The 22,980-nt window shown below is 48.0% G+C and overlaps 1 protein-coding gene across 4 annotated transcripts in view; it reads right to left on the reverse strand.

Moving 5' to 3' along the window:
* GATB (glutamyl-tRNA amidotransferase subunit B) overlaps positions 1-22,980 on the reverse strand; it is a 91,138-nt gene that overhangs the window by 32,580 nt on the left and 35,578 nt on the right. For 3 of the 4 annotated variants that reach the window (XM_065904701.1, XM_065904702.1, XM_065904704.1), the window contains exons 4-9: positions 20,846-21,044; positions 20,083-20,205; positions 7,768-7,881; positions 4,396-4,480; positions 3,492-3,536; positions 1,068-1,257 (exon numbers count right to left, since the gene is read on the reverse strand). In XM_065904701.1, the coding sequence (XP_065760773.1) occupies positions 1,068-1,257; positions 3,492-3,536; positions 4,396-4,480; positions 7,768-7,881; positions 20,083-20,205; positions 20,846-21,044 (756 nt within the window). The remainder of the gene's footprint in view (positions 1-1,067; positions 1,258-3,491; positions 3,537-4,395; positions 4,481-7,767; positions 7,882-20,082; positions 20,206-20,845; positions 21,045-22,980) is intronic. The other variant, XM_065904703.1, reaches the window with a different exon arrangement.

A 22,980-nucleotide genomic window follows, 5' to 3' on the forward strand; every position in this document is an offset into this window, starting at 1 on the left:
ATACCACAGCAGTGCACGGGAGGCGGCGAGCCACTCGGCCTGCAGCGTGAGAAGAGAACCTATCGTCTGATGCGGTGACAGGGCTGCCTGCGAGTCTCACACAGACGCCTGCTAACCTCAAGACAATTGGGGCACACGTCTTTTCTCCAGGTCGATCTGACAACACTGAGTTTTCTATACTCTCTGATTCTTTTCAAATGAGCTGATCTGTGGGTGATAAACAGAGACTCATTCATTCAATAAGCATTCGCTCGTCTACCCCGTACCAGAAATGGCAGGGTTTTGTCACTGAAGAGTATAAATACATACACAAACATGGATATCCTAACATCCCCACAGAGTTACTGCTCAATCACAATGCAACAGCCCAGAAATTCCCAGGGATTCCGTGCTCCACACGACGAGTGTGGCAGACAGCTTGTCCCTGAGAGGCGCCTTGGAGAAACTCTGCACAGCCCCCCTGACAGACAGGCAGAGGACAAGTGTGACGCAACGCCACTCTCACGGATGCGGGGTCACTTTAATGTGGCCGTGACCAGCGGAACCGCAGAGCTCGGCAGCCCTGGAAAGGATGGAAAATCCCTGAGTACATCTCCACGGTGTCAGATTCTTAACGGCCCCTTCAGAGGTATCCTCCAAAGACTGATACGTTTAGTCAGAGTTTGCAGCATTTCGTGTGGAATAAACATTTCTTCTATAGTCGGTAAAAACAACTGTCTGCTTTGTGAGAACCCAACTTCCTGCCAGACCCTGTCATGATTCAACACTGCCAGACATCCAGAAAGCCTGTGCATTGATTTCCTGCTGTCCTGCAGACAGACAAGAGAACAGCCATCCGTAACATCCAGACTATCTTCAGGAAGCCTCCACGGCTGCCGTGAGCAGCTCTTCAAGTCTACACACCAGAAATGGCTGACAGGAGAGCCTGCCTCGTGGGTCTTGGGAGGAGCATCCACCATGGCGGCTGGTGAGGAAGGCGCGCACGCCTGGTTTCAGGGTGCACTGCAGCCGCCCCACTCCGCCCGGAGCCCCCAGCTGGCCCCAACTCGCCCCGCGGGAGGACTCACCAGCAGGGCGCAGCTGTGCTCCGGCAGCATCCCGTACTCTCGCACGAGCCTCTCGCGGGTTACGCGGGGCAGCTCGGGGAGCCGCGCCCGCAGCTGGTCCACGTTGATCACCTGCTGCGGGTCTGCGCCGGAGGGGAGTGAGCCGGAGTCGTAGAGCAGCAGCGGGGGCAGGTTGGGCTCTGGCATGAACCTGGGGGCAGAGAGGAGGCGGCCTGACTCTCCGTACTGGGTTGAGTTGGAAGGGACAAAACTACAGTCAATGTGAAAGTCTGTCTATAGATGCTGTGTTACAAATATTTTTTGAAGTCCCACACCAAGTCTCCTACTTTTCCAGGAACTAGTCCCTGTATACATGTAAGGTCAGAACAACCAAATCCAGCACTCTCTGGGCTTACAAATGAGCACTGCGTGAGAAAGGCACGGGGGATGCCGCCCTGCCGTTTATAACGATGGATAAAGTGCATACTCACAAGACACAGACTGGAGAAAACTGGACCAAACAAGAGCAACTTACTGTTTAGGAAGAAAGGTGACTTCCCCCACTTTAAAATTTTCAGTATTTTTAGCAGTTTTTGGTAAAGGAAACTTTCTTTCTTGAGAATTGGAATAAATAAATGGACTTTGATAAATATCGGGTTTGCCAAAAAGTTTGTTCAAGTTTTTCTATAATATCTGATGGAAAAACCCAAAAGAACTTTTGGCCCAACCCAATAAAATGTAGAAGGTAGGAGAGAGGGAGGGATAAATCGGGGAGCACAGCGGGGTTTCAGGGCAGTGAAACCATTCTGTGTGACACGTAATGGTGCACACATGTCATTGTATGTCGTTAAACCCACAGAACAGACGACATAAGGCTGAACCCTAAGGTGAACTATGGGCTTCAGTTACTACAAAGGTATCAATACTGGTTCATCAGTTTTAACATATTTACCACATTACACACTAATGCAAGATGTTATAAGAGTAAGCCTGTGTGTGAGTGTGTGTGTGTGGGAGGGGGGTATGCAGCATACACTAAGAAGTACATGGGAACTCTAACTTCCGCTCAATTCTGCTGTAAAACTAAGACTGCAATAAAGAAGTCCATTAAAAAAACGCGGACGCCACATCACTGCATCTGCTCCTGTCAGACTAAGGCGTCCTTCCCTCTTGTTTATTCCAGCATCTAACGTTCTTCCCTCTGCCCACACTTGTCAGAGGGCTTATGCAGAAGCAGGGTTACGCAGAATGAACGGGGGCTCCAAGGTAATAGATCAGAAATGCAAGCAACCCATCACCTCAATGCCAAATCTGCGCCATGAATCAGCCTGACTTCTGAAGGCAAGAGGAATGCAAAGGGAGGCTTCCCAAACCTCATCTACTGGCCCGGGGGAGCGACCTGAAGCCACTGACTCAGCTAAAGGCCAACGCCACGCTCGGGAGAACACAGCACGAACAGAGCAGGGGCCACGCGGAACACAGAAGTTTCTCGGCAAAAACAGACAACCTGGAGAGACCACAGCAACGAGAACAAGGGTGACTCCGACAGACACACGAGAGGCGTCCGTGAGGGGACATGCACTCTTAGGGTTTACGAGCTGCTTCCTTCCCAAATCACGATGCTCTATTTGCTCCTCATCGACAGCAATGGCTACTCGCGTATCTTCCTGCACTTCACAAAGGAGAGTGCCAACCTCTACCACTTTGTTACTTAAACTTTTAACTTTCGCAGTCTGATAAACAGGGGAAGAAACAAGAGGCTCAATTTCTCTTAAGCTATTCTTTTTTTTTTAATGTGGAACATTCTAAAAATCTTTACTGAAACTGTTAAAATATTGCTTCTGCTTTGTGTTTTTTCGGCAGTTGAGGCATATGGGATCTTAGCTCCCTGATCAGGGGGTCACTGTTTCGATGTCTCCGCCTCCCTGCATAGGAAGGTGAGGTCTTAACCACTGGGCACCAGCAGGGAAGTCCCCAGAGCCATTCTTCTCACTTGCTTTATTTCTGGGTCTCATGTACGTCTAACTTGCTAAACAGTATTACCTGAGATGTGACGGGAACTGCCATTAACATACACAGCTCTTTTTTCTACCTTCTTACAGTCCTTGTGTTACTGAATCTGCCACTGAAAGGAAGCATGGGGACAGCCTGGGTCCACACTCACGGCCATCCTCTCAGCCCAGTGATAACAGCTCTGACACAGACGTGAGTGCCTAAGTGTTTTCCAGCCGTTGAATCCTGTCAAATAAGGTACTCCAAGGCTCCCAGATCAAAATACTCTTCCTCTCAGTACCCACATAAACCAGGAACCCTGGATCTTCCACCGTGCAACGATGACAACAGAAAGCGGTCCCTAAAAGCCACCCAGGATCCCTGTGCTGGCCTGAAAGCGGGCCTGAAGTACGAGCCAAACCGAGAACGGCTTTTGACGAGAGGAGTAACCACCTGTAGTCTTGTTTTCCTTCTTTGTCTCTCATCGGCACGGTGCACCTGTGACAGTTAAACAAGAAAACATTTAAAAAAGCACTGCAGCAAAGGCTGATGTGGATGCAGGCAGGGCTTCGCTACCAACAGGGGAGCCAAGGGACTCAAGCTCCTCTGCTTCTGTGGGAGGCACTTTCCTGAATACGCTGCAGAAATGATATTAAAGAAAGACAAATGCATAGCATGATAATTAAAAAAAAAAAAAAAAAGAAAGAAATTGCTTCAATGTTTCTAACATTTAACCAGCTCAAACTCCAGGCTTTTGAAATCTTTCCCCTAGTCTTCTGTTAAGTGTATGAAGAAGTCAAAGTGTTAGTTGCTCAGTCATACCCGACTCTTTGCAACCCCGTAAGCTGTAGCCCGCCAGGCTCCTCTGTCCATGGATTCTCTAGCAAAGAATACTGGAGTGGGTTGCCACATCCCCTACTCCAGGGGATATTCCTGATCCAGGTCTCCTGCATTGCAGACAGAAGCTTTACCGTCTGAGCCACCAGGGAACAAAGAATCAGAAAGTTAAGACTCAGATATCTGAGCAGATAAACACCCCTCTACAGCCAGTTTCGAGCTTTCTTCTTCTTCTAAGCTGAAACTGGCAGGTCTGACAGAATTTAAGGAAGTCAAAATTCTTGGCACAAAGGTGGTAAGCTGGAATCCAGGGGCGGGCCAGGACCTAAGACTCGGCAAGTCTGGTTCACTCAAGTGAAATCTGTCACCAGCCCTGGAGGGTGTATCACATCCCTGGGGGTATGGTATTTCCTAATGAGGAAACTGGACCACAGAGAAGCTAGGTATCTTCTTCACGGCGACACGGCTGGTCTGCGGAGCCCCACCAAACTGTATTTAAGATACTGTCATGCAAACTCACCCAAGCTTGTAATCAAACGAGCGAGTTTCATTCAGAATTTCACCTCCATTCTCGAGTTCATTGATTTGCCTCTGAATTTCATAGTCTAAAAAGAAAAATAGTTTAGTATCATATTTGATTCCTTTATCCAGTTAAGCAATAATTGGAACTCTTTCAATCTTTAGGTCAAAAAATAATCAAGGGAGTTGTTTATTATTCTTTCCATAGATGCTGTATTTTCTCTTCTTGCTGCCATCATAGAATAATAAAGCTGGGAAGGGTCTTCTAGGAAGCTCTGCTCTCTCACTTTTTGAGCAAATCAGGTTTAGAGCAATTAAGTGACCCAGTACAGAACACAAGTACACGACTTGGCAGAAGGGCCAGGACCAACATTGAGGACAAGTGACTTCGAATCTAGGACCCTTGCTTATCAAAGAGTGTTTATCCCAGGATCCATCGGCAGGCTTCAAGGGATTCTGGTACTTCCTGGGATTATTTATAAATGTGGGTGTGTGCCTAGGCACGGATTTTGGAGAAATGATCCAGAATGTTCACTGTATTTTCAAAAGGATCTATGGCCCCAAATGATGAAGAGCCAGTGCTCTATGCCATGCTCCCTCACCACCGAACAAGGCAGAAGAGGTAAGCAGAACACAGCCTCAGCTGCCAAGCTTCTTTATGAAAAGAGCTTCGGCCTTTCCTTCCTTCTTAACTCCCCACTGCAACATACTGCCCTTGCCCTCACCCAAATCCTGACTCTTATCTGAGCTGACAAAAAGCAACAAACACCAAGAGGATGGCTAAAAGGCCTGATGTATGGAGAAAATTGAGGTGGAAAAATTATAGGCTTGGAGACTTAAGTCTGTAACAGGAAAGCTTGGGTTCTTCCCGTCCCAGTCCGACCAGAGGTAGAGTTCTGTCTCAGACTGCTGCTCCACAGGGACTTCATAGAACAACAGAAGGCTAGGGGCAGCCAAAGCCTTCACAACTCAACTGGGATGAATCTACCTAAAATCTTGTTGCTTGTTTTTTTAAGTTCCAATCACCACCTCTTAGAATAATGAGCTCCGGGACACTCACCTACACGGCGAAGTGGAATTTTCTTCTGTTCGTTCCAAGCTTCGCCTTCACCAACCTGAGCTGGAAGGGTTTCTCCTGACCCAGACCTTTCCCAGACCTTTCCCAGCCTCAGATACATGGACGGTGTCTCCTTTCACAAGCAGAAGAGTCCACCCTCGTTAGCTTGTCTTTATGTGGGAAGTTTCCCCAATACATTCTGTATGTCATCCCCTTGACCATCGGTTTAGTTCAGTCACTCAGTCGCGTCCGACTCTTTGCGACCCCATGGACTGCAGCACGCCAGGCTTCCCTGCCCCATCACCAACTCCCAGAGTTTACCCAAACTCATGTCCTTCAAGTTGGTGATGCCATCCAGCCATCTCATCCTCTGTCGTCCCCTTCTCTTCCTGCCCTCAATCTTTCCCAGCATCAGGGTCTTTTCAAGTGAGTCAGCTCTTCACATCAGGTGGCCAAAGTACTGGAGTTACAGCTTCAGCATCAGTCCTTCCAATGAATATTCAGGCTTGATTTCCTTTAGGATGGACTGATTTGATCTCCCTGCAGTCCAAGGGACTCTCAAGAGTCCTTGAGTGTGTCCCTTGAACACCACAGTTCAAAAGCATCAATTCTTCGGCACTCAGCTTTTTTTTACAGTCCAACTCACTCATCCATGCATGACCACTGGAGAAGGCATAGCTTTGACTAGATGGACCTTTGTCAGCAAAGTAATGTCTCTGCTTTTTAAATATGCTGTCTAGGTCGGTCACAGCTTTACTTCCAAGGAGCAAGCGTCTTTTAATTTCATGGCTGCAGTCACCATCTGCAGTGACTTTGGAGCCTAAGAAAATAGTCTCTCACTGTTTCCATTGTTTCCCCATCTATTTGCCATGAAGTGATGGGACCGGATGCCAGGATTTTCATTTTTTGAATGCTGAATTTTAGGCCAGCTTTTTCACTCTTCTCTTTCACTTTCTTCAAGAGGCTCTTTAGTTCCTCTTCACTTTCTGACATAAGGGTGGTGTCATCTTCATACCCGAGGTTAATGATATAGCTGTGTATCGGAGGCTGTTGACCATGTTAATGCTTTTTTCCTGAAAATGTATAGGCTCACAGTGTCTTCATTAAGGCTGGTTGATTATTTCAGGTTCAGGATAATAAAGTTTTATACAAGACTAGAAAATCTGTGTTCCTTCTAACATGCAGGATGATACTAAACCTCTGGGCTGGGAGCCATCTTCACCCATCTTCTGCTCTGTGCACTGTGAAGAATGTGCCTTAACCTCCACCTCTACCTCCTCCCTTCTGTCTCTTCCTCTTAGATACCTCTGGTTTTAAAGAGTACTTTCATTCTTCTGAGATGTCATCCCCTCACATTCACAGTCATCGTCGTCTATGGACCACTCCAGCTGTTGAGCTTGCTCAGTTCTATTTTAATTACTAGTATACATCTGTCCACACTGAAAGATCCACAGCGCGACTGAGTGACCACTACTTGATTACACAGGCCTAGGCAATGTATTCTCTGGTGGGGCAGACTGTAAAGAATCTGTGTGTAATGCAAGAGACCAGGTTCAATCCCTGGGTTGGGAAGATCCCCTGGAGAACGGAATCACAACCCACTCCAGTATGCTTGCCTAGAAAATTCTATGGATACAGGATCTGGTGGGCTATAGTCCACAGGTTAGCAAAGAGTCAGACACGACTGAGCGACTAACACATTCACTTTCAAGCCATCTATTAGTTAAAACAGTTAAAAGCAGAAAAACAAACTGACCAATTAGGTCAAATTGTGGCTAATCTACAACAAACAAATATGACTTTATACAGTTCAGACTGGTCGTGGTACATGGAAAAACAGTTACAGAATTTTGCAAATCCTCCCATAGAGGTAAAGTTTATTTCCTCCCCCTCCCCTTGAACCTGTTTTGAATAGAATGTGCTGGAAGAAATGTGCAAGTTCGAGAACTAAAGACTCAAGAGGACTTGAGGCATCTGCCTTCATCCTCCTAGGATGCCACCTCTGCCAAATAAGAAAGCCTGGGCTAAGCAAGTGAATGCAGAAAGCCCACAAGGGTAAAGAAACCCAGCGAATGTCTGGCACCAAGGCCGCAGCGTGTTAGGTCCTCTTGGACTCCTTTTCTCAGCAGAGTGCTGGGTCCCCAGAGTCAAATGAAAGAGCCGAGGCAGGACCAGCAGAAAACCACCCAACCCACAAAACTATGAAGCGGAGATGTTATCATGTAAGTCATTAAGTTGGGGGGGGGAGGATGCTTATTACATAGCTACAGGTAACTGCTACAAAGAAGTATATGAGGAGTAACAGCTGACATTCACCTATAGCTTTGGCCAAAAATCGGGCACTGTTGAGATTCTTCACTTCAGTTCGAACGCCCAAAGGCTCCCCAGGGCGATGCACAGATATATTGGCATCCACTCTTAACTGGCCCTCTGGAAGGAGAGAAAAAAAGACAACTCTTTAGAAATTCTCTGAGGGAACGTGGTCTTTTTAAGGCAAGAGAGTGCAAGCAGTGTCTAACCCTAGCTGATGTCCACGGTGTCAGTGGTAAAGAATCTGCCTGCAGTGCAGGAGACGAGACGTGGGTTCAGTCCCTGGGTCGGGAAGATCCCCTGGGATAGGAAATGGCAACCCACTCCAGTATTCCTGCCTGGAGAACCCCGCAGACAGAGGAGCCTGGCGGGCTACAGTCCATAGTGTCGCAAGAGTCGTACACAACTCAGCGGGCACAAGCGCGCACACACGCACACACACCCTCAAAGAAGGTAAGGTTGGTCCTGAGGTTCACAGCTGGTCCTTCTGCCCACTTACAAGAATGACAGTCCTAAGGCATCTGAGGGGTGTGTGCATACGCGTGTAGGGATATTTCTGTGCACTTGTACACAGGCAGAAGACAGAAGAAATTCTGGATATACTGGCTGGGAAAACCTGATTTCTTTCGTGCCAAATAAGAAAAACAACACTGTTAAAATGGAGGTTTACTCTGCAGTTTTATTCTGAAGGTTTTTTCAAAGCGTCAGAGCTGGGTTGGGGGGAAGGCCTCAGAAATTGTTATGTGATGGCCCTACACTGCTCTCTGAGGGAATGCGGATTTCCAACAGCGATTCCAGGAGATTTATAAGAGAGTCCTTGAGAATTTACAGCTCAAGGGCACAAGCTAGAAACGTGGGCTTTTTCTCCTCCTCCTTCCTCCAGGTACTGTAATAATTTCTTTCTTCTGCAAACAGGACTCGAGTCCTTCCTGATGGCTGTAGGGGTTTGCCACAGCAGACAGTGCTGTGGGGAGGTGTGGGGGAAGGAGGCAGCAGCCCTCATTCTGGGAGAACCTTCTCTGACCCTGAACCCCACCCGCCCATCCCTGCCCACTTAGGAAGCAGTCACCTCTAAGGAAATAGGTGGTTTGTGAGATGACTGAGAGGCTCTTGAGGAGGAAAGGGAAGCAAAATTCCAAGAGGAAGAGACAAAGATAGGAAACCATCACATTTCACACCCTGTAAAGTAAAGCTAGAATTCTCTATTCTCTAGTTTTATTTACAATATTTAAAACAGAACAAAAAGGGACGACAAAACGCTGGATTTTCATTTTCTTAGGCAAGTCTTTAAACTTAAACAGGATCTGTCAAACCTGAATGTGCTGATGAGCTAAGGAAAGAAATTTCTTTTCTAAGGTTTCACAGTAAAAGCATATTAAAATAATAAAATAGTATGAATAAATTCCACGCCTAGAGAAAGAGACCCTTGAAACGGGTCTACCATCCCCACTCTGCCGCTCCCCAAGGCCCACCATGCTGACAGGCAGGGAAAAGCTGCCTTTTAGCTCAGAAATAACTGTGTCTCTATTACTTCTCCCATTTCTACAAAACCTCTTAACCCCTTTGGACAATGTGTGCTTCCTGGAACCTCAAGAATCCCCAGTGACGCCAGATACCATCAGACTCTGTGGGGACCCTGTTTCGTCTTCTGACTAGACCCCATCAACTCCGCCCACAAACACCCGACAGCCGTCCCACCCTGACATTGGAGCGGCAACCCCGCCTCGTCCAGCCGCCTCCACCCCGGCGTGAGCACGGGCACGGCCGCTCACTCCCTGCCGCTGGTGCCCACGCGCCCTGGTCATCACTGGTACTGTCCCTCCTTCAACCTCGGCTCAGCCTTCGAGGTCCCACACGAGTGGGGCTTTTTCCTCCCCACCTCCACTGGTGCTCCTGAGTTATCAGAACACACGAGCAGGACCGCGGCCTCTTCGGAATTCATCTTATCTTTAAGGCCAGCCGGAAGGCCTTTGAGAGGGGGCCCAGGTGTAAAACCCCCACGCCTCTTTCCCTCCAAGGACACCCTTCCTTCAGTCCTCTCCTCTCTCCACACCAGGCGGTAACACTCTGCCTCATGGCCCCTGTGTGTGTACGTGTGCAACAGTATTCCTCACTAAAAACAGAACCTGAAGACCTGCTCCCTTGAACTCAATTCTCTCTCCATCATCCGGCTATTCTCTCTCTGCTTTCCTTTTCAGCAAATCCTCCCAAACAATTACTGTTTGTTCGCTGACACACCATCCCCATGGTCTCACCCTTGAGTCACTCCTGGACCTGTGTCAGCCTGGCTGCTGCCCCCTCCTCCCCGAAAACACTTTGCCACAGTCACCAGCACGCCCTGGCCGTGGCATCCCACGGACACACGAACACGGGACGTGCCGTGCCTCTCCTCATCAGCTCCACCGGCAACACGAAAGCTGCCAGCCCGCCCTCAGCAGCTGGCACCACCGCTCCCGAGGTCTCCTCTGGGCACCTGAACTCCCGCTTCCGCGTCTGTCCCGTCCCTGCGCTCTCTGTAACGGAGTGTGGCTTTAAGCACCAGCACTGCTCTGACAGGCCCTAGACTTCTCACTGCAGCCCTGACCCCCACTCTGACCTCTGAGGTCTCCTTCAGCTCCCGCGGGGGCAGTCGGGGCGCGTCAGTTTCCCCAGCTGAAGGATCTGCCCATCCGCACAGGAATCTCTGTCCTCAGCCTCCCGGTGTCAGCAATCGGCACCACCACCTCGTACCTCCAGCATGACTTCTTCCTGCCTCTTCCTGCCTTCTCTATCAGCCTGTTAACAAACCCTGTTGTTTCTAAAAGCCACCTCGAAGCCACCTGTCTTGACCTCTCCATCCTCATGAACACCAGCTCTGCCCACACCAGCACCACCCTCCACTGAACAGCTGGGAAGTCTTCTTACCCGGGCTCTGCTTCCCCTCGTGCCCTGCTGAAACCCACGGTCCACAGAGCAGCCACAGTGGTCTCCGAAAACATTGATCTGACTTTCTTAGTCACTGGCTTAAAACCCTTCTGTGACCTCCCACTGTGCTTGGAATGACATCCAAACTCACCATTGTCTTATCATTGTGGTTCAGCCCTCTGACCTTTTCAGTCCTACCTGAGGCACAGCCCCCTGCTCCTGGCACTCTCCCCACCGTGGTCTTCTGCCCCCTGGTGTTAATACCTCCAGGCATATTCTTGCCCTCACCTCCAGGACTTGGCCTGGGCTCTTAGCTGGATGCTCACCCTCTAGCTGATGCTGGCTGGAACCTTGGAGCATTCTCCTGAGGTCCTCGCCTTCCAATGGTACCCTTTATCACCGTACCTTCTGTATTTCCTTAAAGCACTTCTCACTACGTGCTATGAGCTAAGTCGCTTTGGTCGTGTCCAACTCTTTGCGACCCTATGGACTGTAGACCGCCAAGCTCCTCTGTCCATAGGACTTATCAGACAAGAAGACTGAAGTGGGCTGCCATGCCCTCCTCTTCCAGGGGATCTTCCCGACCCAGGGATTGAATCCTCATCTCTTATGTCTCCTGTACCGGCAGGTGGATTCTTCAGCACTGCACCACCTGGGAAGCCCCACTTACCACTGTAACTATAAAACCATTTCGCTTTATTTGTTAAGGTGTGTGTCTGTCTCATGCATACATACTCTCTTCCTCACTGCTCTACTCAGAACCCAGAGCTGGCTCTGGCACAAGGTAACTCTTCTACGAATTCATACTCGGGTACTTGCCTGAGCCATCAGTAAGCAGAGTGGTCTCGCAGTAGGTTCCTGACAGGTTCTAAAGTTCTGTCTGAACAGGATAATCTACTGAATCATCTGAAAGGCCCATTCAGTTCAAAGGAAAACTTGCCAAGTATGCTGAGCTCTGCCCAGCCCAATTTCAATATTTGGGAGAGAACTTTTTCTGAGCTCTGAGAACCTTGAATAGGACCTCACTTGCTTTTAAAATAAAACCATCTCTCACAATTTAGACTTTTAATTTGGAAAAGGAACAAAAGCACATGTTTCAGTCTCTCCCAGGGAAGATCACACTCTATAGATGTCTGAGGGGACTCATTTAGTATCCTGCAGTGTTGAAAGAGAGTTCCCTTGCCTGGACTCAAATACAGTACCCAACATTCACAAAAGGTATTTTACCCAGTGAAGACGAAATACCTTTTAAACAAATTAAGTTAAATTGCCTCAAGTCCACAAAGCCTCACCAGTCAGGTTTGCTTCAATGCATTCTGCAACACCAGGGGAGGGCCTTCAGGAGGACATTATCAAGCTCAATTTCCACCCTCTAGAAGTAGACATGTGTAACAGCAAAATGAAAAACCCTACCACTGAGCACAGTGATATGGTGTAGTTATGTGCTATTTTTCCCCCCAAACACATCCACACAGGAGAAATATAACACCAGGGCAGAAAATGGTTTCAGTCAACAGCAGCAGCCTGAGGATTTAGTGAAGGTCTGTTAAGCTGTCTCATTCTGGTCATTCATTTCTGGTTTACTCTCCAGAACGTAGATAACAGCGTTTGACAAAAAATAAGATAAAATAGTGTGACCCAACTTAACAGAACATATTTCATAAAGCTTATTTATCTACAATGAGCAGTACTTCTGTAAACGTAATACTGCTTATTAGTATTAATAAGCACATAACATTTAATGAGCACAGGCTATTTGTCAGGACTTGTGATATGTTTTGTGTGTATTATCACATTCATTCCCTACAATACAGCTTTAATGATAAAGCCAGTTAGATGTCCTTCAGGCGATTCACACTCGACAGTCCCCAAACGGAGTCCCAGGCTTTCTCCTACAAGGCTGCTGCTGGCTCGCTCACCCCACTCTGCTGCACAACTCTTATCTGATACACGGATGACTCCTCTCCTCTTGGGTTTCTTCCTTTCTCTTTCGGTATACAATTATTCAGCAACTGGTTTGACAAGTGTAGAAAGGGAGGCTGAGAGAAGTCAAACACGTCACCGTTTCTACAGCTAGAAGCCACAGGACAGGATGCCACCCCAGGTCTGGGACCGTGGTGTCCGAAGCACCTACTCTGCTACCCCGGGTCTCCTGGCTGTCTTCTGCAGCAGCGGCCGCCCTGTCGCGGCTGGCAGCAGGAAGCAGGGGGACGCAGCGCTTAAGCATGAGGGGCTCAGATCCCAGCTCAGTCACTTCCTGAGTGCCCTGGCCAGACCACCACCCTGCGAGCCTCCACTCCTCACGCCCAACAGGCACAGCAGTGAGTCTCCGGGAAGAGGCACAGGATTTCAATGAGAAGAAAAACTGGCTTTAAAGAATGCTTTCTGACCTGATAAGCATGTTCAAACCTTCAGGCAGTGTGGCCTTCGAAACAGTTAGTGCATCGACTTCGTGTTCCCCACAGCAGACTGCTCCGAGGATCTCAACAGTGGCAAACTGAGAAGGAAATGACTTCTGGAACCCAGGCTGAGCTAGTCCACGCTCATTAGCAAACCTATCAGGAACTCACTGAATCACAGCCCGGAGCAATTGAAGCTTCACTGCAGAAGCAGGTGGGGGTCCACTGGTGCTCTGGGGGTGGGCCTCGGTTCCCAGACCTCAGTCTCCACCGGCGACACAGTGGCCGGCAGTGGGGGGACGTACAGATGGGCAAGGCGGCTGGGCTGACAGAGCGCCGAGGGCACCAACAGCGGGACCCCTGCAGACTCCAGGCGGACCTGCGCTCCCCACAGCACTCAGGACACCCTCACACACGCTGCCGCTGTGCCGGGGGCAACGCTGCTGGAGTCGTATTTAAAAGCAACAAAAAGCATCGTGACGAGTGACATTTAATAAACCCTCTCTGCCGTCACCGCCTGATGAGTTCTTGCGGCTATGGTTTATCTCTTGGCAGGGACCTGATGGGACTATTTCTCAGCTAACAGGTGGTCTGTTTATTATTCCACAGGTTTGGTAGGAACCACAGTTATTTTGAAAAAGAATGGAAAAATAAAAAGAATTTTTTAACAGCAACAGTGCAAAAATGGATAACGATTCAGACTGCCCACATATCATTTCTATTCTATGTGTAAAAAGGCAGCAGGAGTTACAAATCTAGAATGGAGAGGTCTGTTACTCTGACACGTGGAGAGGTCTCTTATTCTGACACGGAGCCTCTTCTCTATACACAAACTTGCAGGCAGCTAACCTTTACAACGCGCAAACTCCCATGGCTGTGTTTGTCCAGCCTGTAGCTTAAAGAAGATAGCAAATCAGCAAGTTCCGTCTCCAGATTCAACCCAGACCATGGCTTTGATGTTACAATTTGTTGCCCATAAGATGTCCTATGTGACAAAGATGACATTACAGCTTCTGAAGTCCCTCTGTAACATGCAAATAAATGTGTGAAAAAATGGTCAATAAATGGTATTATAATCTAAAAGGCAGATGAATCATCTGCATCAGTGGTACTTTAATAGCAGCCCTTGTGACCACTTGAGATGGTTAATTTTGCGTGTCAACATGACTGAGCCAAGGGGAGCCCTGATATTTGGTTAAATGTTATTTTGGATGTGTCATTCCGTTGTTTCTCAAGGAGATTAACATTTGAACTGATAGTGAGTAAAGCAGACAACCTGTCCACGATGGGTGGGTCTCACTCAATCCATGGAAAGCAAGAACAAAAGGCCCAGTGGGGGTGGAACCAACTCGGATGCTATGGGGCTCCTGGACACGGAAGCCTTTCTGTGTCCCCCATTTCTTGTCTGTAGGGAACCGACTCCAGCCTCCATAACCCTCCCTGAGCTCCAAAGGGCAGAATCAAACAGTTGCTAATCAGGGAAGGGAGGGGATGCAGAGACAAGGGAGGGGCAGCCAATAAACAACAGTGCGGCCTGGGGGCAGGATCCGGGCTACCACCAAGAGACTCACAAAACCAGCTCTTTCAGTTCAGTCGTGTCCGATTCTTTGAGACCCCATGAATCGCAGCACGCCAGGCCTCCCTGTCCATCACCAGCTCCCGGAGCTTATGCAAACTCATGCCCATCGAGGCGGTGATGCCATCCAGCCATCTCATCCTCTGTCGTCCCCTTCTCCTCCTGCCCCCAATCCCTCCCAGCATCAGGGTCTTTTCCAATGAGTCAACTCTTCACATGAGATGGCCAAAGTATTGAAGTTTCAGTTTCAGCATCAGTCCTTTCAATGAACACCCAGGACTGATCTCCTTGCAGTCCAAGGGGCTCTCAAGAGTCTTCTCCAACACCACAGTTCAAAAGCATCAATTCTTTGGTGCTCAGCCTTCTTTATAGTCCAACTCTCAACATCCATACATGACCGCTGGAAAAACCTTATCCTTGACTACATGGACCTTTGTTGGCAAAGTAATGTCTCTGCTTTTTAATATGTTGTCTAGGTTGGTCATAACTTTTCTTCCATGGAGTGTCTTTTTATTTCATGGCTGCAGTCACCATCTGCAGTGATTTTGGAGCACAAAAAAAATAAAGTTTGCCACTGTTTCCCCATCTATTTGCCATGAAGTGATGGGACCAGATGCCATGATCTTAGTTCTCTGACTGTTGAGCTTTAAGCCAACGTTTTCACTCTCCTCTTTCACTTTCATCAAGAGGCTTTTCAGTTTCTTTTCACTTTCTGCCATAAGGGTGGTGTCATCTGCATATCTGAGGTTAGATATTTCTCCCGGCAATCTTGATTCCAGCTTGTGCTTCATCCAGCCCACGGTTTTTCATGATATACTCTGCATATAAGTTAAATAAGCATGGTGACAATACACAGCCTTGACGTACTCCTTTTCCTATTTGGAACCAGTCTGTTGTTCCATGTCCAGTTCTAACTGTTGCTTCCTGACCTGCACACAGATTTCTCAAGAGGCAGGTCAGGAGGGCTGGTATTCCCATCTCTTTAAGAATTTTCCAGTTTATCGTGATCCACACAGTCAAAGGCTTTGGCATAGTCAATAAAGCAGAAATAGATGATTTTTTTTTCTTGCTTTGTCAATGATCCAGTGGATGTTGGCAATTTTATCTCTGGTTCCTCTGCCTTTTCTAAAACCAGCTTAAACATCTGGAAGTTCACGGTTCATGAATTGCTGAAGCCTGGCTTGGAGAATTTTGAGCATTACTTTATTAGCATGTGAGATGAATGCAATTGTGGGTAGTTTGAGCATTCTTTGGCATTACCTTTCTTAGGGATTGGAATGAAAACTAACCTTTCCAGTCCTGTGGCCACTGCTGAATTTTCCAAATTTGCTGGCATATTGAGTGCAGCACTTGCACAGCATCATCTTTTAGGACTTTAAATAGCTCAACTGGAATTCCATCACCTCCACTAGCTTTGTTCGTAGTGATGTTTCCTAAGGACCATTTGACTTCACATCCCAGGATGTCTGGTTCTAGGTTAGTGATCACACCATCATGATTATCTGGGTCATGAACATTTTTGTACAGTTCTTCTGTGTATTCTTGCCACCTCTTCTTAATATCGTCTGCTTCTGTTAGGTCCCTATGATTTCTGTCCTTTGCTGTGCCCATCTTTGCATGAAATGTTTGCTTGGTATCTCTAATTTTCTTGAAGAGATCTCTAGTTTTTTCCATTCTACTGTTATCCTCTATTTCTTTGCACTGATCACTGAGGAAGGCTTTCTTATCTTTCCTTGCTATTCTTTGGAACTCTGCATTCAAATGGGTATATCTTTCCTTTTCTCCTTTGCTTTTGGATTCTCTTCTTTTTACAGCTATTTGTAAGGTCTCCTCATACAGCCATTTTGCTTTTTTGCATTTCTTTTTCTTGGGGGTAGTCTTGATCCCTGTCTCCTATACAATGTCACAAACCTCCATCCATAGTTCATTAGGCAGTCTGTCGATCAGATCTACTCCCTTAAATTTATTTTCACTTCCACTGTATAATCATAAGGGATTTGATTTAGGTCATACCTGAATGGTCTAGTGGTTTTCCCTACTTTCTTCAATTTCAGTCTGAATTTGGCAATAAGGAGTTCATGATTTGAGTCACAGTCAGCTCCCCATCTTGTTTTTTCCCACTGTATAGACCTTCTCCATCTTTGGCTACAAAGAATATAATCAATCTGATTTTGGTGTTGACCACCTGGTGATGTCCATGTGTAGCGTCTTCTCCTGTGTTGTTGGAAGAGGGTATTTGCTATGACCAGTGAGTTCTCTTGGCAGAACTCTATTAGCCTTTGCCCTGTTCATTCCATACTCCAAGACCAAATCTGCCTGTTACTCCAGGTGCTTCCTGACTTCCTACTTTTGCATCCCAGTCCCCTATAATGAAAAGGACATCATTTGGGGGTGTTAACTCTAGAAGGTCTTGTAGTCTTCATAGTACTGTTCAACTTCAGCTTCTTCAGTGTTACTGGTCAGGACATAGACTTGGGTTACCGTGATATTGAATAGTTTTCCTTGGAGACGAACAGAGATCATTCTGTCATTTTTCAGACTGCATCCAAGTACTGCATTTTGGACTCTTTTGTTGACTATGAGGGCTACTCCAATTTCTTTTAAGGAATTCTTGCCTACGGTAGTAAATATAATGGTCATCTGAGTTAAATTCACCCATTCCAGTCCATCTTAGTTCGCTGATTCCTAGAATGTCAATGTTCACTCTTGCCATCTCCTGTTTGACCACTTCCAATTTGGCCTGATTCATGGACCTAACATTCCAGGTTCCTATGCAGTGTTGCTGTTTACAGCTTTGGGCTTTACTTTCATCACCAGTCACATCCACAGCTGGGTCTTGTTTTTGCTTTGGTTCTGCCTCTTCATTCTTTCTGGAGTTATTTCTCCATTGATCTCCAGTAGCATATTGGGCATATACTGACCTGGGGAGTTCATCTTTCAGTGTCCTATCTTTTTGCCTTTTCATATGCTTCATGGGGTTCTCAAGGTAAGAATACTGAAGTGGTTTGCCATTCCCTTCTCCAGCGGACCACATTTTGTCAGAATTCTTCACCATGACCTGTCTTGGGTGGCCCTACAGCGCATGGCTCATAGTTTCATTGAGTCAGACAAGGCTGTGGTCCATGTGATTATACTGATAACCTTGAGAACCACAGAAGCTCATCAGGAGATCACCTGAGGCCAGATTAAAGGAGCCTGGGCACACCCAGCTCCCTGCCAGCAACACCCCCCCCTCCAATCACTGCTGTGAAAGTCTTCACCACATCCTCCCAGGCTGGTACACACAGTGCTGGAGGCACGGATCCCCCTGAAACAAGGGGGTACAACCCTTGACAGAATGACACAGCCTGAGAAGTCCACATAAACTGATCAGAACGAAATAGGTCCAAGACGGTAGACAGGTTGCCTTTCACTAGACCCTGAGCCTCAGTGTACGCTCACTGTAACACATGAGCAAGCTACATTACACAACCACAGGTGCCAGGACAGTTCCAGCTGATCATCAAAGACCAAAAAGTGAGCGGTGCACCAATTCCTGGACATCTCCATCCCTTCCCCAAAACAGCAGGAATAATCCTCCCAGTCATTAGCCTATTAAATTACCCAGCTCATAAAAGCTAACTACACCGTATTTCGCGGCCCCTCTCACCTCATGAGATGGTCCACAGCCTGTCTGTGGAGTGTGTTTCTCTCTAAATAAATCCACTTCTCACCTATCACTTTGTCTCTCACTGAACTTTTTCTGCCATGAGACATCAGGAACCTAAACCTTAATCTTCATTGGGCTTTCCTGGTGGCTCAGACAGTAAAGAACCCACCTGCAATGTGGGAGACCTGGGTTCAAACCCTGGGTTGGGAAGATCCCCTGGAGGAGGGCACAGCAACCCACTCTAGTATTCTTGCCTAGAGAATCCCCATGGACAGAGGAGCCTGGCAGGCTACAGTCTATGGGGTCACAAAGAGTGGGACATGATTGAGCGACAAAGAACAGCTAACCTTTATTAAGTCCTAATACAAGGTGTGTGATGTTAGCTGGAACACTGTGGGTTTTTGCCAGAGTTTGAGTCCCTGGCTGCGTGGGTTCAAGTCCCAGTCACGGTTATGGCCACGTTGTGGGTACAAGTCTCAATCTGAGTTACTCGGCTTCACCTATTTGCCTGGCAAAAAAATCAAGCTATTCTTTTGTATTTCAACCAAAACTCTGTCTCTGAGACTTGATTTAGCACTGGTGCACAGAGGCTGAGTTTCCAGCACCAGGGGAAATCTGCTGTCTCTGCTTGATTGCCTGAGAGCTGGGATACCAGTCTTGCCTTGGACTCTGGCTCAAATTGGAACCTACGCCCTTGGTTCTCCTGATTCTCAGGCCTTCATTCTCAGGCTGGAACCATAATACTATTGGCTCTCCTGCTGCTTGCTGACTGCAAATCTTATGACATCTCAGCCTCCACAATCACATGAGCTAATTCCTTATAGTGAATCTCTCTATATTTCTCTCTCTCTCACACACACATTCTATTTATTGTTTCTCTGGAAAATCGAGACTAACACACCAATGAACAGAGTAATGGATTAACCCACTGCAGATGAAGAACTTGCACCTTTCTCTCCACTGTCAGGGAGTGCTCTGTGAGTGGCAGTTTTTTCAAAGACCCTGGGAATAGAAAATAGGGGAAAACCACAGACGAGACAAGCATGGGGATATAAGGATGGGCAGAGCAGTGATAAGAAGGGGCAATAAAAAACTGACCAAAACTTGTGATCTTTATATCCAACTGGCAAACACTTAAAAGTGTATAGTTTCCTTGATCCCAAATTTGCACACTGTTTCTTCTGTTTAACTCCCTATTACATTTCTATTGCATCTAAGAAATATAATTTAAATTATAAATGTACTTAACTTTACCTCAAAGTTAAAGTTTTGTGAAATCATAGCCTTGGTTTGTGGGTGATACAATTTGGCTTCAGTTTTACCTGGATGAAAACTTTGTCTAAAAGGCAGAAAAGAGAAAGACCCAAAGGAAAAGCATTAACTAGCAATTAAGCAGTGTCCACACAGAACTCACGCACTAAGAACTCCCCGGACGAGCACGCAGTCTCCTCTGCGGATCTGCGGATGACGGCGCTGCTCAGACACACTGTTTTATTCATTCCCGCAGCGCCCTGGGCGAGAAGCAGGAGGGCGCCTCTAGTCCTAAGCGGCTCTCCCGCTCCGGGGCTCAGATGCCTGCAGGGCTGCTATTGGTGTGTTATTTCTGGTCAGGGGCTCAGAGGAGAGTCCACGGGAAAGTCTCAGGGGGGAAACACCCTGAGGCAGAAAAGGCTGAGAAAGGACACAAACAATGCCACTACAGCTGACGGCGAGGACTACACTCCAGTGAGACGCGCGCGCAGGGGCAGAGAGGGAGAAGGGGAAGAGGAGGGAGCTTCTTCTGGGGCTTTTACCTGCCATGTTCGCCTGGCTGGTCCCCAAGGCCTGAAGAATCAGCTGCAGCTCCCTGACAGCTGTGGCCGCCTCTTCTCCACAGGACATGTCAGGCTCCAGGACCACTTCCAGGAGGCCGATCCCTACCAGACACAGACAGAGTCAGCCTGACTGGATCGCTCTGGTTTCGGTCCCCAGACACATCAGGCTTCAGTTTTAGGAAAACCCTGGCCACTGACGGGGCTTCCCGAGTGGTTCAGTGGTAAAGAATCTGCTGGCAATGCAGGAGACGCAAGAGACACAGGTTTGATCCCTGGGTCAGGAAAATCCCCTGGAGGAGGGCATGGCTACCCACTCCAGGACTCTTGCCTGGGGAACTCCATGGACAGAGAAAGAAGCCTGGCAGGCCACAATCCGTGGGGCTGCAGAGTGGGACACTGAGTGACTGAGCATGCACACATCACTGATGGGCTCTGACTCACTTCTCTTTACCCTCACTTTTGAATTTTTAACTTCGGTTCTTTTCTTTTAATGTCTGCTTCCTACAAGAAGCTGCTGGGTCCATGAGTAGGTAGTGACGTCGACCTCATTTTAGGCATGGGTTAGAAGCCAGTCCACAGAAACCACAGTCCCCACCCGGCTTCCTAATTACCTCTGCCAACACCAATGCTGATGTTCTGACCCATCTGTCAACCTCCGGGGCATGTTTCCTCACCTGGTTTGAGAAAACCCTGGAGGGGAAGGGCGGTGGCAGGAAGGAAGATGGAGCGTCCCCAAGCCTACCTGCCCTGTTCAGGTCAATGAGCGTCTGGGACCGCAGGTCGTCGTGCAGGCTTTTGCCGCTGTCCTGCTCCAGCTGGATCTGCTTCACCCTCACGGTCCTGGTGACCATCTGACTTGGCTTCCTCCCCACACAGACGCTGTAAGCCAAGCTCCCGTTCACAGCGATCGGGAGCCTCTGCTGGGTAATCTGGTAGCCCGCCTGCACGCAAATGGGGGCCAGAGTTACTAGTCTGTAAGTCAAAGCTGGAACCAGTTGATCACTCCATTTAATGTCCTAAAACTACAAGCTTACTTAAAAACACAACACAACAACAAAAAAGGAAAACGAGACGAAAAATTAGTCTACGGCCATAATCTAGCCTGGCCTCTTCCGACTTCTCTGAGTCCCCTGTCCCCACAGCCCCAGTGATGAAGCAGTAAACCACACGGATCCTCGCTCTTCCCTGCCGAGAACCATTCTGGGGACTAACAATCATCTCTCTGCAGCCTCTGAGAAAAGAACATGTTGTTCCCACTTAGCTCATTAGCTCAGTCCTGCGTCTCCTTACTGGGCTCCTGACAGACCCTCTAACTGGGAGTGCTGGCTAAGCACCCTGGCATCGCGTCTCAGCGCAGCTGACAGCAGCTGCCAGCGCCGTGAGGCTGGGTTTGTTCCTGCTCTCTAAGCTAACCAATCATGCCAGATGCCCTCCCTGACCCGACCTCCCTGGTTCCTCGAGCTGGAAGATGCAGGGACACTCACGCTCCAGCGATGGGAAGCACGGAGTAGGGAAACACTGACGGATGTTGCCAGCGCCCCCTCGCCCCTTCTGAGCGGGGAGGAAGGATTCCTTTCAGACGCACGTACACTAAAGAGAGGGCAGGCTAGACACGGGGAAGGGCAGAGGAGGACACTGATGCAGCGTCCCCGGACCCCGCTCCCGGCACTTCACACCGTTCAGTTCTCAGGACAGCCCCAGGAACCAGGCACAGGGCGTGCAGAGACTAAGGACCCGGGGCCAAAGCCGCAGAGCCAGTAAGCATCAACACCAGGGTCTGAACTCGGGGGACCTGGCTCCAGAGTCTGTGCTCCTGGCTTCCTGGCCACCCTGTTCAAGCTTAAGCTGTATCGGAATCACCTGGCAGGGTGGTCAAAACACAGATCTTTTGGCCCCACCTGAAGTGTTTCTGACTCTGCAGGTCTGGGGTGGTGCCTGACAATCTCTATTTCTGACACGTTCCTAGGAGACGCTGATGCTAGTGGCCTGGGGAACACACTTGGAGGACCACTGCATTAGGCCACCTTGTTTTCTGTGCTGAGACAGGAAGTCTTAATCTGTAAAAATTAAACTCTGGGTATGGCTGTCAACTGAAATACAGATGCTCAGTGAAACTGTAATAATATGAATGAACTGTGTAGATAAAAATGAACACTTTTTTAGTATAAGCATGTCCCATGTAATATTTGGCAACACTAACTCCAGATTATGTGAGCTACCTGGGCCAGAAAGATCAGAAAGCCAGAAGAATAAAGCATCTCATATTTTAGGTGCTTACTGCTACATCTCCCACCTTAACCAAACTCGTTATCGCTCTTAAAAGATGAATAAATGCCGTTTAATTCTTTCTTTCCTACCAAGCAGTGGAATTTGCTAAAAAGCTGGCAGTCAGAGGGGAAAAATAGTAGCAACTAGAGAATTCAGGTTCCTGTTGTACTTTTTATTTAATTCCACTCCTGTCTGCACCTGCTGAAAGCAGCTCACCCCCATCTTCAGTTCCGGGAGAATAATGTGAAACAACAGCAACACTGCTGGCTGCCTAAACCTCGAGCAGGGCCACACTCACATCAGAGGCTCAGGGCAAATCAAACATCATTTGGGAAACCCACTCAACATTACAGTTTTGGTTCAGTTCAATACTATGAAAAATTGGCTCCAGTTCATACTGGCTTTTCTCATGAAGAGAGAAACTTTCTAACTTTAAGGAAAAGGCAGGTTAATGTTAGGCTTACTGCTTGGCCCATTACTGTCATCCATCCAGGCTTCTGGTTCATGTTTCTGCTTACTTCTGCCCACTTACGCGGTCCCTGGGGATGGCAGGCGTGTCTGCAGAGGAGATGGTCCCATTACTGGGAAACCCAACCTGACAGAGGGATG

This window comes from Muntiacus reevesi, chromosome 13 (genome assembly GCF_963930625.1).
Source record: "Muntiacus reevesi chromosome 13, mMunRee1.1, whole genome shotgun sequence".
In the NCBI taxonomy this organism is placed as follows: domain Eukaryota; kingdom Metazoa; phylum Chordata; class Mammalia; order Artiodactyla; family Cervidae; genus Muntiacus; species Muntiacus reevesi.